General features: G+C 47.7%; 1 protein-coding gene across 1 annotated transcript; it reads right to left on the bottom strand.

Annotated features, from left to right (window-relative positions):
- Positions 1-3426: 3426 nt before the first annotated feature.
- On the bottom strand, positions 3427-15581 carry UBFD1 (ubiquitin family domain containing 1). The gene is made up of 7 exons (XM_058156981.1): positions 15430-15581; positions 14807-15088; positions 14510-14718; positions 12988-13053; positions 12738-12843; positions 9881-9963; positions 3427-3805 (listed from the first exon to the last, which is right to left on the bottom strand). Exons 1-7 carry the CDS (start codon positions 15452-15454, stop codon positions 3695-3697), a joined length of 882 nt encoding a protein of 293 aa, XP_058012964.1. The 5' UTR covers positions 15455-15581; the 3' UTR covers positions 3427-3694.
- Between the last annotated feature and the right edge of the window lie 62 nt (positions 15582-15643).

Raw genomic sequence — 15643 nt, 5'->3', positions numbered from 1 at the left:
CCAGAAGTCAGTGAGGATAAGGCCAAGTCCGGAAGAGCATTCCCAACCCCTGGATCCACTGAGGTTTCCTAGTCATACTTGGTACAGTTTTGACACCAGGAGTCTTTCCAGAATTGGGATGCTGAGATGCTTTCACTCCGGTCTCAGGGTGAAATGGGGAGGAGGCTGAGGAGACTTGCTCCCCAAGGGTGGCAGAACAGATTAGCAAGACACCAGGGGATTTTCTTGATTTCTCAGGAAGGAAGGAAAGAAGTGAGACTGCAAGGACAGGTAAGGAAGACTCCCCAGTGTATACAGTAAATTCTTCTTCAAAACAGCTGCTCTTCTGGGTTGTTGGAGGGAAGAGGCAGATGTACAAGGAAGGCTGCTGACAGGCAAGACTCACATCCCCTCCCCCACCATGTCCAAGGCTCTCACTTCCTTCCCTCCCTCACCGGGGAGATCACCAAACGCCCCCCCCACTCCTAATCCCCCCTCCGGGGTCGTGGTGGCCTGTTTCTCTCCTCTGTTCATCTAAGAGAAAAAAATACACAGGAATCCACACCTTCAAAAATAGCCACTGTGGGCCCCCAACTAGTCCTGGGAAAGGAAGTTGGTGGCCCACAGATGTCGTGACCTGCCCAGCAGCAGCCATGCCGCTGAAAGGTACACCCAGTAGGAAGAGGGGGGCCTGCTGCGGCTGGATGGGAACAGCCCCTTGTTTGGAGGCTTTTGTGAACCGGCAGCTGGAAGGAAGATCTTCTAGTGCAAGAGCCTGCAAACTTGGCTCTTTTAAGACTTGTGGACTTCAACTCCCAGAGTTCCTCAGCCAGCAAAGTCCACAAGTCTTAAAAGAGCCAAATTTGCAGACCCCTGTTCTAGTGCTTTATTCAGTAATGAAAGGAGGGGGATTCCAGCCTCCCCCCCCCCCCCCATGATCAAGACAACTTTTAAGAAAGAACCCCCAAAGGGGCAGGGAAACAGAACCAAAATCCAAGTTGTAGCTGGTCTCCAGATGGGTGGAGGTGGGGGAAGGGAAGGAGCCTGCTCTCTGCACATGCTCAAGGATGCTCCCAGGCTTTCCAGTTTCAATTGCTTTGATTTGAAATGCAGCCAAGAGGCTGGCAGAGAGAAATGCCTACTCTTCTCCCCTCCCTCCTCACTTAAAAGGAACCGCCCAAGCAAAGTTGAGGCTGAAAGGCCACTGAGAAAAATCAACGCTAGGCAGGAGGAGACAAATGGAATTCAGGCAGGTGATCAGGCGCTCTATCTCCAGCAAGGTAACTCTTGTGAGCCATGCAGGGGAATTCCAGGCCCATCGCTTGTTTTGCTCATCAGCCCCATGACACGGTGGTGCTGCTGCTGCTGGAGCATTAGCTGACTGTGCTCACATCATACGTGCAAGAGAGAAAACGGCTCCATGCCTCCTCCTTTCCCAAGAGGCCTTCCAGCACCCTCGCCCATGAAGGAGGAGGGGAGCAGCAGGGCAGAAGAGGTGGGGGCCCATCAACCCCTCCTCCCCATTCCAGGAGAGCAACAGGGCTTGGCGGTTGGAGTTCCAGAACAGAAATTCCTGCTTACTTGAATTAAGCAAGAATCACCAAAGGTCTAATTAGCAGCCAAAAATGTAAGAGATACGAATTAAAATCCAGCTACAAGATTCTGAAATTTGTTGCCTTGTTTCTCTGGGTCCTTGGCTCTATTCAGGCCACGGAGTCCGATCACAGATTAAATGTATGTGACAATCTATTTGGGCTGCAACTCTCTGCACGTTGACTGGCAAATAAGCTGGCTGAGCCCAGGGAGGCTCAGTCGTGGAGAAACGTCTTTAGCGCTGCATCGCTCCTACATTTTCAGCTGTTGATCTAACCAAGTTAGACTAAGATAAATACAAATAAGATAAGAGTTCAATGTGATCAAGTTTATTACCACATCTTAATTTCATTTATAGGAATATTTATTTTCTGTGAGCTTTTCTAAAAAGATAAGTTTTATAATGATCTACATAAAATTTTCCAGGTAGTAAAGTCTTCCTTTAGTTATTACAATTTTGGTAAGTTCCTATTTTTGAAAATTCTACTTTCTCCTACTTGCAAAGCTTACTCCAAGGAAATCCTACTGAGTTCAATGGAAATTATTATAAGTATTTGCAGTATGTCTTACAAAAATCCTCCGTTAGATATCTTAGGATAACAGCAGCTTGGAGGGCTATCTTTAACACTAGGTATATTTGTAGGTATTGTTTGAGTAAAATTAAGACATAAACACAAAAATAAAAAGTTTTATGTTTTTGTCATAAATTTACTCCAAATACTTCAGTTGTTTATGATGCAGAATAAATGACACAAATAACTAGACCAACATGTCTTATTTTTTTCTGGATTCTTTTCCTCTTCCATGGCTTTTTAAGTTTTCAAAATAACAACCAATCTCTAACCTGGATATCTGTAGAAAACGGCCTACATAGGACTGTTACGATTCCCAAGCCTCTTTAAAATTTACCATTCAAGGGCACTAGATGGGACCAGCAGCAGGTGGTGGCCCTTTCAGTCTGGCAAGAAACACAAAAGGCCTGTGAGTGTAATTCCCCAGCATGGTTTTCAACAAAGGAAGGAACAGAAAAGGAAAACTAAAATGAAAGTTCACTATTGGCATTCCAGAACTAGCAGGCCTGGAACCAAAGCCACTCTGGTGGTTACAAGGAAGAATATGGCGGTGACCTGGTGCTCAGGTCGGCTCCGAAAAGCCTTTGGTTGCATCTGCTAGCTTGGAAGACAGGATTTCTTACCCTTGGATGCGCTGCTCTAAGAAAACTCCCTGTGGGAAAGAAAACGCCAAATACTAAGTCCACAAAGCAGCAACAGTAGCACCTTCAGAGCAAATTGCTCTTGGATTATTAAGAGAAACGGCCAAAGAAAGCTTCTTAAGGCAACTAGGCTCCCCCAGTTATGGCAACAGTAGTGGGGGAGGGGAAACTTGGGAAAACACACTCAACTAAGCAACATGTCGGTTTGATGGCACATTTCCCAAATAACCTCTCCCTCCCTCCCTCCCTCCCTCCTGTCCAATGACAGATATGAAACGATTCACCACAAAATTTAAGAAGAGCTCATCCCCTTTGGGTTCAGAGTGGAAACTGTACCCTACTGATACCAGAAAGGTTACAAAAGCCTACGGACAAGAAAGAGAATGGCTTAGGAACCCCCTGCCCCCAAGTTTACGTACAGTTGAAAAGTTTTCATTCATGTTCCAAGAGAAGAGAGGAGTAAAACCTATTTCTTCGACGCCCAATTACAAGCCCAAACAATGGTATTTATATATGAAGAATTATGAAAATATCCGCTTCTTGTCCAAGCCATGTAGAAAATCCACAGTGATGTATTGTTTTGGTTTGGTTTTGCTGACATCTGAAGAGCTGCAGAGCTGAAGTGTATTTACACGCAGTGGTTTGTAAATTAAGATTTATTGATTTCCATTGTATTTGCTTTTTTTTTTAAATACGGTTGAAGCTGCCGCAGAACAAGAGCTCCTGCTGCTGCTGCACTGCTTTAAGTTAAAAATGAACTAATGGCGAGAGATCCCCACCTCTGGCGTTCTCCCAGGCCTCTCCGAGATGGCGTTGATGAAGAAGTTCTAGGAGCCTAACCCATCCGGGCCTCTTCCAGCAGTGTCCTTAAGATCCAAGTCCGTCTCCTTGCCAGAGGTGAGCGTGCCTTCAAAAGTACTGCCACTTCCCTAGCACCGTGTCCTTGATTGCGTCCACGTACTGAGTGGGCACCCAGTAGACCCAGTAGTAAGAAGCTTCTGTGGGACCCAACTGGAAAGCCTATGGGGGGAGGAGGAGGGGAAGGTTTGAAAACCCATGAGCCACAATCAGTCAGAGTCAGGTCCCTCCTAGAGAAGATCTGTACTTACTTCCAGTTTTAGAATCAAGGGTTTTATGTCAGAAACTCTTACCTGGAGTCCAGTGATGTAAGCCAAACATTACAGCAGTAAAATAACAATCTCAGTTCCAGGTCCCCTCCTGGAAAGTTTGAGGCCCCCCCCTCCAATTTTTCCTATTCAGCAAGGCTGGTGGACTTTCAGCTACCCCACAAGGAGCCCTGAAAAAGCGGCTTTCTCCTCCTCTTCGATCCGGCAGTCCGGTTGCCGATTCCTCCAGGCCACAAATCAGGGGCCACTGTTTCGTCTGAACTGGTTGACTAGGGAACTAAGCTTGGCTCTTCAAACTGGGGCTGCATCCACAGGCTGAAGCTGGTTTGCAATCTAGCTGCCTTAACAAACCAGATTTGGAACCAAAGTAGTTACCACTGATGTGCAATGAAGAGAAAGCGGCAATTGCAAGGCTCAGGTTCCCCCAGATGCAAGACCATCCATCAGCACTACTGGGGGAGGGGAGGGCTTATCGGGTAAACAGCCCCCTGAGATGAAGTTCTGGTCCTCCATAGAACAGGACAGAGGGATGGCAGAAAATGCATTAAAGGGGATGTTAATAATGCCAAGAGACCCAGAACCAGGTAGTCATTTTCTATAAATGGATTCATTTCTTTGATTTATAGAGTTATCTAACTGAAGTAACTCAAAGCAGGATACAATGGATTAAAAGCAGCATGGAAAACCCTGCTAGTAATACAGGAACAAATACAACAACTGCAGTGCACTGAGAAAAAACAAAAAATCATATAGTAATCATCGTTCATAAATTGACCAGCCTAGTGCTTGCTTCAAAAAGCAAAATTTTAATGCTTTCCTGAAGGTCAACAGAGTTGGAAACAAACTGATCTCAGGGAGGAAGCTATTCTTAGGAGCAGGAGCAGCAACACAGAGAAGTCACCCAAAATGCTATTGTTCCGTAGATGGGACCCAATCACACCCAACCCTACCCACCCTTCTAGGAAAGGCAGACAATTAGAGAACCCCAAAAAGTATCCAGAGTGCAACACTGGGCTTTGTAGACGACAACTGGTACCCTGAAGAGCCCAGAAACCAATTGAGAGCAAGACCTTTGCAATGTAGAGATGCCCCCATAACTACCTGTGCAGCTGCGTTCCAGATCAACTGGAAGGGCCAAGCAGTCCCTATAGAGCAGGGGACTCCAACCTGGGCAAAGCTTTGCTGGCTGAGGAATTCTGGGAGCTGAAGTCCAAGAGTCCTACAGTTGCCAAGGTTGGAGATCCCTGCTGTAGAGCAACTCCAGTACAGGCTGACCTTGCTGAGCAACTATTTGTTTAGCGATCATTCAAAATGATGATGACGCTGAACGAAGGGATTGATGACCCTGAAGTTACGATCATGTGACTGCAATGATTCTGAGCTCTTGGCAGCCTGTTCTTTCTCACTATGGGTTGCCAAGTGCCTTGCGGTTGTGTGATTGCCAGCTGCAAACTTCCCAACTGGCTTTCCCAGAAATTCAGTGTGGGAGCCGAGAGGGAAGTCGGCAAATTGATGCCAGCTGGCTGGTTCCCGGGGGCTGCCTGGAGCAGGATTTTGGCAGGGAGCATCTTCAGCAAGGGAGAACCTGCTGCCATCACCATAACCCAGAAGGAGCCCTCGTTTCTGGGGGCTGCCTGCAAACGCCCTATGAGGCAAACACTTCTTGAAACGATTCTGCTTTTTCAGCCAGCCTCTCCAAGAGCAAAAGGGCTGCCTGCCAGAAGGCCCTGGCCCAGGGGTGAAATGCTCCTGCGGTTCGGACCGGATCGCCTGATCCAGTAGCGATGGTGGCGGGTGGTTCAGAGATCTGGAAGCAAAAATCCCTCCCCCCCCCAACTCCGCCAAGCCATGCGATCATCAGGTGTTGGTGTTTTTTTTTACTTTTAAAAGCACTTTTTCTTTGCCCGAAAAATGCTTTTAAAAGTAAAAAAAGTAAAATGACTGCTTCACTCAACCACCCAACAGTCTGGTTTCAATTGTGGTTGTAAGTTGAGGATTACCTATAGTCCAAATAGGAGGTGACTTTGTTATGAATGACACTGATAAGATGGATCTGGGCAAAATCTGCTCTGTCAAGTGTGCAAGAGGAACCCCAATTGTGCAGTTTCTCCTGGGGAAGCACAGCCCCCTTGAGAACGAAATCTGACACAGCCGATCCCCCAACTCAAAGCCGCCCCAAACAGCCCGCAGCCCCTGCGACTCTCTCTCAGCCGGGGGTCAAGGTGGATAACTGGGATTCATCAGTGTATTTTGGACGACCTGGGCCTCTGGATAACCTCTCCCAGCAATCCCATGTAGATCTTAAACAAGAGACACTGATCTCTGAGGAGGCTTAAGGTTCGCTCTCTTGCTTCTATCGCTTCCACGCACCAACCTAGGAGACAGAAGAAAAGCCACTGCAAAACAGCTCCCCTCCCCAAACCCTGAAGTCGGTCCAGACGGCTGTCACAATCAAGGCTCCCAAGACATCCGGAAGAGTCGCACTGCCTTTCTCCTGGCTTCACCAGAGATCAGCTGCACGTGCAATCAATGCTGAACAGATTGCAGGTGATTTTTTTCTTCCAAGATTCTCTGGAACTTCAGCTCAACCTTCTCCTCCACCACCTTTCCTCAAAAGAGGAAGTGAGAGAGTAGATGGAAACTGTCCACCGTCTCTGTATCCACCGACAGCTTCTTCAGGAGGGGGCACGCACTACCCCTTCACTCAAGGAAGAAGCCCCTACAGGACTTCAAGGAAGAAGCCCCTACAGGACTTCAAGGAAGAAGCCTGAACGATAAAATCGTTCAGCTTCGGGATGGATTGGATCAAAATTGGGTAGATCCAGGCGAGAGTTTCGAGACTCGTCTTGTTGAGACTGTTTGGGATAGTTTTGACCCTGTGACTCCCAAGGACATGGACAGGTTGAATGCCACCACATGTTTACTGGACCCGTGCCCCTCCTGGTTGGTGCTGGCCACGCAGGAGGTGACACGAGGCTGGCTCCGGGGGATTACAAATGCTTCTTTGCAGGAGGGGGTCTTTCCCGCTGCCTTGAAAGAGGCGGTGGTGAGACCTCTCCTCAAGAAGCCTTCCCTGGACCCAGCTGTTTTAGGAAATTACCGTCCAGTCTCCAACCTTCGTTTTACGGCGAAGGTTGTAGAGAGTGCGGTGGCATGTCAATTACCCCAGTACCTGGATGAAACCGTCTATCTAGACCCGTTCCAGTCCGGCTTCCGGCCTGGATACAGTACGGAGACAGCTTTGGTCGCGTTGGTTGATGATCTCTGGAGGGCCAGGGATAAGGGTTACTCCTCTGCCCTGGTCCTATTAGACCTCTCAACGGCTTTTGATACCATCGACCATGGTATCCTGCTGCGCCGGTTGGAGGGGTTGGGAGTGGGAGGCACCGTTTATCGGTGGTTCTCCTCCTACCTCTCTGACCGGACGCAGACGGTGTTGACAGGGGGGCAGAGGTCGACCCCGAGGCGCCTCACTTGTGGGGTGCCGCAGGGATCGATTCTCTCGCCTCTCCTGTTCAACATCTATATGAAGCCGCTGGGTGAGATCATCAGTGTTTTTGGGGTGAGATACCAACTGTACGCTGATGATACGCAGCTGTACTTTTCCACCCTAGGCCACCCCAACGAAGCTATCGAAGTACTGTCCCGGTGTCTGGAAGCCGTACGGGTCTGGATGGGGAGGAACAGGCTCAAGCTTAATCCCTCCAAGACGGAGTGGCTGTGGATGCCGGCACCCCGGTACAGTCAGCTGCAGCTGCGGCTGACTGCTGGAGGCGAGTCATTGGCCCCGATGGAAAGGGTGCGCAACTTAGGCGTTCTCCTGGATGGGTGGTTGTCTTTCGAAGACCATTTGACGACCGTCTCCAGGAGAGCTTTTTATCAGGTTCGCCTGATTCGCCAGTTGCGTCCCTTCCTGGACTGGGATGCCCTATGCACGGTCACTCATGCTCTTGTTACCTCTCGCTTGGACTATTGCAATGCTCTCTATATGGGCCTCCCCTTGAAGAGCACCTGGAGGCTCCAGTTAGTCCAGAATGCAGCAGTAATAGAGGGAGCTGTCCGGAACTCTCATGGCTGCCTGTTGTTTTCCGGGTGCGCTTCAAGGTATTGGTGACTACCTTCAAAGCGCTCCATGGCTTAGGACCAGGGTATTTACGGGACCGTCTACTGCCATCTTCTATCTCCCAGCGACCAGTGCGTTCTCACAGAGAGGGACTCCTTAGGGTGCCGTCAGCCAAGCAATGTCGACTGGCGGCCCCCAGGGGGAGGGCCTTCTCTGTGGGGGCTCCTACCCTGTGGAACGAACTTCCCCCTGGACTTTGACAACTATCCGACCTTGGGACCTTTCGCCGCGAACTTAAAACCTATTTATTCCGTCTTGCTGGACTGGCTTGATTTTTAAAATTTTAATTTGCTTTTATGGGTTTTTAAATTTTTGTAAATTTTATAGGGTGTTACTGTATTTTAAATTTGGCCAATTGAATACGTTTTTTAAGGGTTGTTCTTAGTATTGTATGTGTTGTTCTTTTTGTATTTTATTTTGGCTGTGCACCGCCCTGAGTCCTTCGGGAGAAGGGCGGTATACAAATTAAAACATTTTTTATTATTATTATTATTATTATTATTATTATTATTATTATTATTATTATTATTATTATTATTATTATTATTATTATTATTATTATTATTATTATTATTACAGCAGGGTTGTCAAACTGGCAGCCTGCAGGCCGGATGTGTCATGCACTGGCCACGGCCACCCCAGCTCCGCGAATAGGGAAAACGCTGTGAAACATCACATGACGGCAACGTGACGCGGTGAGTTTGAGACCTGTGGCCTACGGCAACACATTTCCTTCCGATGGCCTTGCCAGGCAAGAGGGATGTGGATCTGCCATACAGGCAGCTGCACTAACAACTCTGAGAACCTGTTCCTCAAGGCTCACGGGACAAAACTCCTCCCAGATAAAGGGCAAGTCCAAAAGAACCTGCCTGGCTGGAGTCCGGTTTGGAGCAGAACTGAGGAATTTTCTCTCTCAGCTGCCAATCATGATGCTCACAGTGGCCCACAAGGTCCTGCTCTGGCTTCCTCTTCCCAGAGAAGTTCTGCTCACCCTCAGCCGGACTGCTAAATGGCACTCGGTGGACACAAGAGGAGCAGGAAAACAATCAAGTTCTGCTACTCTTATGGAGACCTTAATACAGGTTCCAGTCTGGTTTGGTCCTAGTCTCTTCCCAGCAGCATCCTTGGTATCCTGCTGCTGCTCATTTTCTGGAGCTGCTCAGAAAGCCAAGGGAGCCCTAAGACAGGCATATAAGAGAAGGCCACTTAGGGTCAATCCAATCCCACATTTTGTCACCTCATTTCAAGTAAGGAATCAGGCTGTGGTCAAACTGCCCCTCAGAACCTCAGAAAACACCCCAAACACATTCAGGATATTAACTGGATGCATCCAGCACCTGAAGATTCAAAAAGCTTCCAGACAACGGTCTGACCACAACCAAGAGCAGGTATTACATTACATTACTTCTTCAGCAAATCATGTTGCAATTGCTCCGAGACAAAATAAATAAATAAAAATCCAAGGGGTGCCCACCAGTGTGCTGAGTGCTTCATGATCTGTGTTCCATTCATGGTTATCATGCTAGCCATGAATTCCTGGGGCACTCCCCTCCCCTGAGTGGAGACAAGTCGCTTGGTCTCCATGATTCAGGAGACTCCACCAGCAGCCTAGCCTTGAGCAGGGAAGCTGCAGAATAGTAGGCAGCCAAGACTAGAGCAACAATCCTGACTGATAGGAAGGTTTTAAAGTGGTTAATATCCTGACTTGTTGAGGGACCAAGCCACCCCTGTGATAAAGAGCTGCTGCTGCCTCCATGGATAAACTCTGCTGCCTAAACTCTTTATCCCTAAAGCCGACTGTCTTTGCCTCTGGAGAGGCAGCAATTCTCAGTCGAAGACACTTACCATCATATGATAATCTTCATGGCCTTCAATGGGTTCGCTCACCACATTCTTGATGGATCCCATGGGTAACTTTTCTGTTCTTTCTACATTGAAAGATAGAAGAAGTTTGGATAACTATGTCCACATTGCCCCATATTCTCCCCTCCCTCCCACCCACCAAGCTTATCTTAAAAGGACAAGGTAAGAATACCATCATTAAATCTTTTACTCCTTCTTGTCTTACTGGATACACGGCCTATGGTTGGATAAAGGATCAACTCCAATAGGAACTGGTATCTGCATCAAACTTTACATATTCTGGTCTTAGTAATTTTCCCAACATTTATCACCAGGCTAAGTATCTGTCAGCCTTCCAGAAAACCCCCTCCGCAAGTAAAAACTCCCAAGTTTTTCGAAGCCATACTAGGCTGGAAACTTCCCTGCTGCCAGTATCATCTTCAATGCATGGAAAGTCAGTGTTTACCAACTGGCCTTGCTCAGTGATTTCTTCCTTGACAGTGGAACACCCCAACTAAGGCTGTCAAGGTAAGCTACTACAGTTAGCCCTCAGTTAACAATGGTAATTGGGACAGGAACTTCCATTGCTAAGCAATGCAGTCGTAAAACCATGATGTCATGTGACTGCACTGCTTAGCAACGGCAGTCTGCTTTACCGTCATTATCCAAATCCCACAGGTTGTTAGGTGAGGACTCACCATTACCGGCTTGGTCCCTCCCAGCTTTGACCTTTGGTATGATAAGGGACTGCCTTCCCTTGAGCTACCCCGCCATGGTGGGGCACTGGTTAGAATGTAGATTGCAGGAAAACTCTGCTCTCAGCCTGTAGATCGATCCTGACCAGCTCAAAGTCAACTCAACCTTCCAAGATTTGTAAAATGAGAATGCAAATTGCCGGGGGCAATGTGCTGGCATTGTAAACCACAGGGAGTGCTGCAAAGCACTATAGAGAAGCAGCATATAAGTCTAAGTGCTATTGCTATCTCTGCCTTTTGGCTGCCTGCCTTCCCATTGCCACCAGCTGTCTGCCACCTCGCCTGGCTGTTACACTGTACACCACTACGTACCAATTGGGTCCTTCTTTTGTGCTGGTGCAGCCAGGGATTCTCTCACACCCTGACCAGGATCTCCGCTGGTGCCCTGCCCAGAGCTGTCTTTTGCAAAAAGAAGCCTTGCTGCTAAAGAAGCCTGGTGAGAAAGAAGGCCCTGGCTGGCACAGCAGCCGTGCCGTACATGGTGTGGCGGGGCAGCTGATGATACCAGATAAGAGGCTGGCCAAACGGCAGTCCTAGATGGGGTGGATTTTGTTCACATGACCATCATAGGCGTACTACAATGTCCAGAACTTCAGGGACCAGTCACTGAATAAATGAATGCTAAACAAGAAATACTCTTTAAATAATCCACCCACAGACTTCACTCTCCCTTGTCCTGAGGATGTTATCTACACTGGTTAACAGAAATCAATGCAGGAACAACCAGGCCCAGAGTTCAACAAGAACCTAAATTATCAGCTGCTTAGCTCTAAACAAACATTAATTAACAATAAAATTATCAAATTGTGCATTTACTGGAGAAAAGCATTCTCCGTTTATTTATTTAAAGCAAAAATATTGCTTCAAAAGAGATGTCAGTAAGCAGACAAAATTACTGAACTATGCTCAATATAACATTAACAAAAAATAAACTATGCCACACACAAAAGATTTGAGTTGCTTTTGTAGTATGAAAAAAGTACAAATATTTTGAACTTGGTGGAGCAAAGCATTCTGTGCCCATTGATCCCATTATGAGATATTTATTTACTATAATTTATATTCAACTCAATTCAACAAGGCTCCAAGGACCTAAAACATATACTTAAATATAGGTAGTCCTCGACCTACAACAGTTCATTCAGTGACCATCTGAAATTACAACAGCACTGAAAAAAAAAGACTTATGACCAGTTTTCAAACTTATGACTGTTGCAGCATCCCCATGGTCAGGTGATCGAAATTCAGATGCTTGGCAATTGACTCACATTTATGACGGTTGCAGTGTCCCGGGGTCATGTGATCACCTTTTGCAACCTTCTGACAAGTAAAGTCAATGTGGAAGACAGATTCACTTAACAACCGTGTTGCTAACTTAACACCTCCAGTGATTCACTTAACAACTGTGGCAAAGTAAGTGGTAAAATGGTGGAAAAGTCACTTAAATGCCTCACCTAACAATATAAACTTTGAGCTCAATTGTGGTCTTAAGTGGAGGATTACCTGTACTGCACAATATATGCTACCAAACCAAAATTAAGCTTGCATAATTATTTTAGAAGCATTTAAGATTAACAGTATTTGCTGTTAAAAAAGATCAGCAAGAGCAGTAATGCTTAACAGCACCAGAAAGTAAAAAATATATAAGTAAAATGATACTTCTGGACTATTTTGTAAATTGTTTACAGTGAAATATCAAGAGTGAAAAACAGCCCCATAAACTCCATCTTACATGGAAGCTTCACCATTACATCTCATTTAGCTTGCCAGGTCTTTCAGCCAACTGATGCTACAGACTTCAAGTGCCACACGGCAGGGTCAGAGGGGCTCCATCCTGTCTTGAGGCTGCTCTCCTGTTCTGTTTTTGCCCTAAAAGCATCCAGTCGAAGGACAGCTAAAGACCCTCTTATTAATGTTTTGGCTCTTTAAGCTTCACACATTGCTCACACATCAAAACGAGCAACTTAAATTGGCTTAATTTACAGGTGAATTGGATTCAGTGAAGCTCACCAGCTCAGATACAATAACCCAGAAATCACAAAGTACTGTTATCGCACCAAGCTAAGCTTTCAAGATTAGAACGACGACACAACTTGGGCACGCACCTTTAGTGCCAATCCAGAGCTGATCTTGTTCAAGTTTAAAGGTTAGCCGTACTTTTCCACCTGACTTGTTGTACATGCCTGATAAAGGGACGGTCGGCAGACGCTCCTAAAGAGATTGAGACACAAGCTTTCTATGAACAAAGCAACTTACAGTACAAGGAAAAACACAACATTCTCTTCCCACCGTCTATCAGTAAGAACAGAACAGCCAGACTTGCCAATTTCTGGCCCTTTGACTCTTGTTTCTTACCTGGACACCCTTGACAGAAGGCATGACATCTTCAGGCTTCCCTTTATCCAAGACTTTCCTATGTTGCTGTAAAGCAGAAATATAAATTAACAAAAGAACGATAGAAGTCTTGCCAGATTTCCACTTTGTTGACTTGCCAGCATATTAATGAGAAATCTAAAACGTCTGTGATGCACAACCTTCACTCAGAAAATAGCACCCTACAAATAAGCTGCAAACAGGTGCTAATTAAAAGACACATTCTTATCGTATCAGCATTTCTTTCCTAGGGAGCAGAATTCACATTTCCCCCACAAACAATCTGGCTGAAGTTACACAGCCAAATCTAGATGGGACAGGCAACTTTTTCAAATTCAAAGGATGAGTTAAAGGAATGTGCTCTTACTTCAGTCAATGCATACCGCTCTATGCGCTCACAGGCTGGAGACTGCAAACCAAGTGGTAATCTCTACTCTCAAAATTCTGCAAGTTGTTGCACTGTACAACAGTCTTGATGTAGGTGCTCACAGAACCTCTGAATGGGAAGACCAAAACATTTGGAACATCTGCCTAAATGCACTCTGGTTTATTGCAGCTACAGAGTTCTATCATTGTAGGATCAAGGTGGTTGGATTTGCAGAAACAAACAAAAACCAGCCATTGAATGGTGGCGGCAAGAACAGCTAAACTCAATCACAAGAACAGCAAGTGGGAAGGAGGTAATACCAAGAGGTGATAGATAAATCATGGGAAATATTAGCAGTGCCAGCACTGACAAAAATCCGAGGCAATAACAGGAGCCAAGAAAAATAAGTAGAGCAGCTATAAATAACTTATGGTGAACCATCCAAAGGCTTTAGAAAGTTTAAAATAATCTGCCTGTGCATGCTCAATTGCTTAATAGTTAAAAAAAATGAAAATTTGTATACCACCTGTAAACAAGTCAGTGAGATGGCAAAAAATAACAGCAAGGGGGAAAAGATAGGCTTACAAGAAAATGCTTTATCTGGGCTGTTTTGCTCATTGCTGGCAAAATTAACAGGAGAATTTCAGAAAAGGAATGTTGCCTTACACTTTTGGAATATGGTGAACAAAGCACCTGCCACCATCTACCTATAAAGGATGAGGCATAAGCTTGGGCTATCTTCCTCAAAACATCCCCAGTTCAAAGTCTACTAAATGTCAGAACCACTGAGCAAAAACATCTCATGCCTCCTGCATAATTAAAAAAAAGGAGCAGCACATTTGGTGACCAAGAAGCAATAACTGAATTAGATTTGCCAATCTGTAGATTTTCTAAAAGTTAGAGTGCCTTGTCCATGAACAGGCTGGCAGGCAATGAATTGGCTGTAAAGACTGCTTCCACCCCTCTTAAAATTGGTGCGTTAATGTAAAACAAGGAAGATCAAAGTACAAAGCTTTAGTTTAACAAAACATAAAGAGTCCTTCTTCCAACAGTCTCCCGGTTCAAAAGAGTTTACCTTTTCTGGGAAGTTAAAAGCAGGTTCAAACCCCTCCATCCCAGCTGGTGGCTCCGACTGACCTTTTGTCTGCAGAGGGGCTCCTTCTTGGCCTCTTCGGACTTCACTTCCTGCTGGGTCGCATCTTTTGGCGTGTTGACTGCCAAGACGTCATTGATAGTCGAGCCCACCACCATTATTTTTGCTCCACTGATCACTTTGATTTCTCGTAAGGTTTTTTCCTCCGGGAGCAGTCCTTTAAACATGACCTTTTGCATGGCGGGTGGAAGGCCTACCAAAGGGGAAACCAAGAGGGAGGCTTAGCACTCCCGGGGCTCAGGCCGAGCGACTTCTCCAGGGGGCAAGAGGCGGCTTCTCACCTGTCAGCGAGTGGATCTTCAGCTTCAGGTCTGCTCCTGTGCTGTCCAGGGGGAACTTGAGGTCGTACTTGTTCTTGTTCCAGATAATCTTCAGCTCCACCAGCTCCTTTTCCATCTCGGCTTCGCCCCCGTTGCTCACGGAGGCCTCCAGGTCGGGGGCCTCGCGCTGGGGCTCCTCGGCCTCCGAGGCTTTCTCGGCAGCGAGCGCGCCGTTCTCCTCTTCGCCTTGGCAGCCCAGGGGCGGGTTCCGCACTTCCGCGTCCATGCCGGCTTCCTCCGAGTCTGCGAAAAGGCAAGGCAAACGGGGATAGACCCGCGACCCAGGCGGCACCTGCGCGGCCCGGCCTCGCCCACGCCCGCGGGGCTCCTCCCTGCGCGGCCCGGCCCGGCCCCCCCTCGCGCCGCCCCCTCGCAGCCGGGCAAGGCGCTGCACCGCACAAAGCCGCTGCAGGCCGGAGGCTCCCCGCCGGCGGCACGGCCGGGCTCGGGGACGGGCGGTCTCCTCCGAGGCGCCGTAGCCGCAGCCCCCACCCGCCCGGGCCCCCGCCTCGCGCGCCGCCGGGACAAGGCGGCCGCGGCCTCTCTCTCTCTCTCTCTCTCTCTCTTCTCTCTCTCACGCGCACCGGGGGAGGCTGAGGTGGCGGCCATGATGATTGTGTACAGCCCGGCCGCGGGGCGAGTCGGGAAGGGCGCCGCGATTGGCCCTCAACGGCCACCGTGGCCGCGCCTTCCGGCCGAGGGGCGGGCTCCGCAGGAGAGCCCCGCCTACCAGGGGGCGGAGTCTCCCCCTGGGAGCCGCTTGGGCACCAGGAGCGCGCCGAATTTTCTGGGCGTCCC

This window comes from Ahaetulla prasina, chromosome 14 (assembly GCF_028640845.1).
Source record: "Ahaetulla prasina isolate Xishuangbanna chromosome 14, ASM2864084v1, whole genome shotgun sequence".
Lineage (NCBI taxonomy): Eukaryota > Metazoa > Chordata > Lepidosauria > Squamata > Colubridae > Ahaetulla > Ahaetulla prasina.
The sequence above is the reverse complement of the archived record's forward strand: the minus strand, read 5'-3'. Positions and strand labels throughout refer to the sequence as shown.

Excerpts from the sequence above, each read along its gene's own strand:
- UBFD1 (XM_058156981.1), bottom strand. The coding sequence starts at position 15,454 with ATGGCCGCCACCTCAGCCTCCCCCG. Across the intron at positions 14,719-14,806 it reads GAAGATCCACTCGCTGACAG|GCCTTCCACCCGCCATGCAA; the intron begins GTGAGAAGCCGC and ends CCCCTTTGGTAG. Across the intron at positions 9,964-12,737 it reads GCTCTGGATTGGCACTAAAG|AAAGAACAGAAAAGTTACCC; the intron begins GTGCGTGCCCAA and ends CTTTCAATGTAG.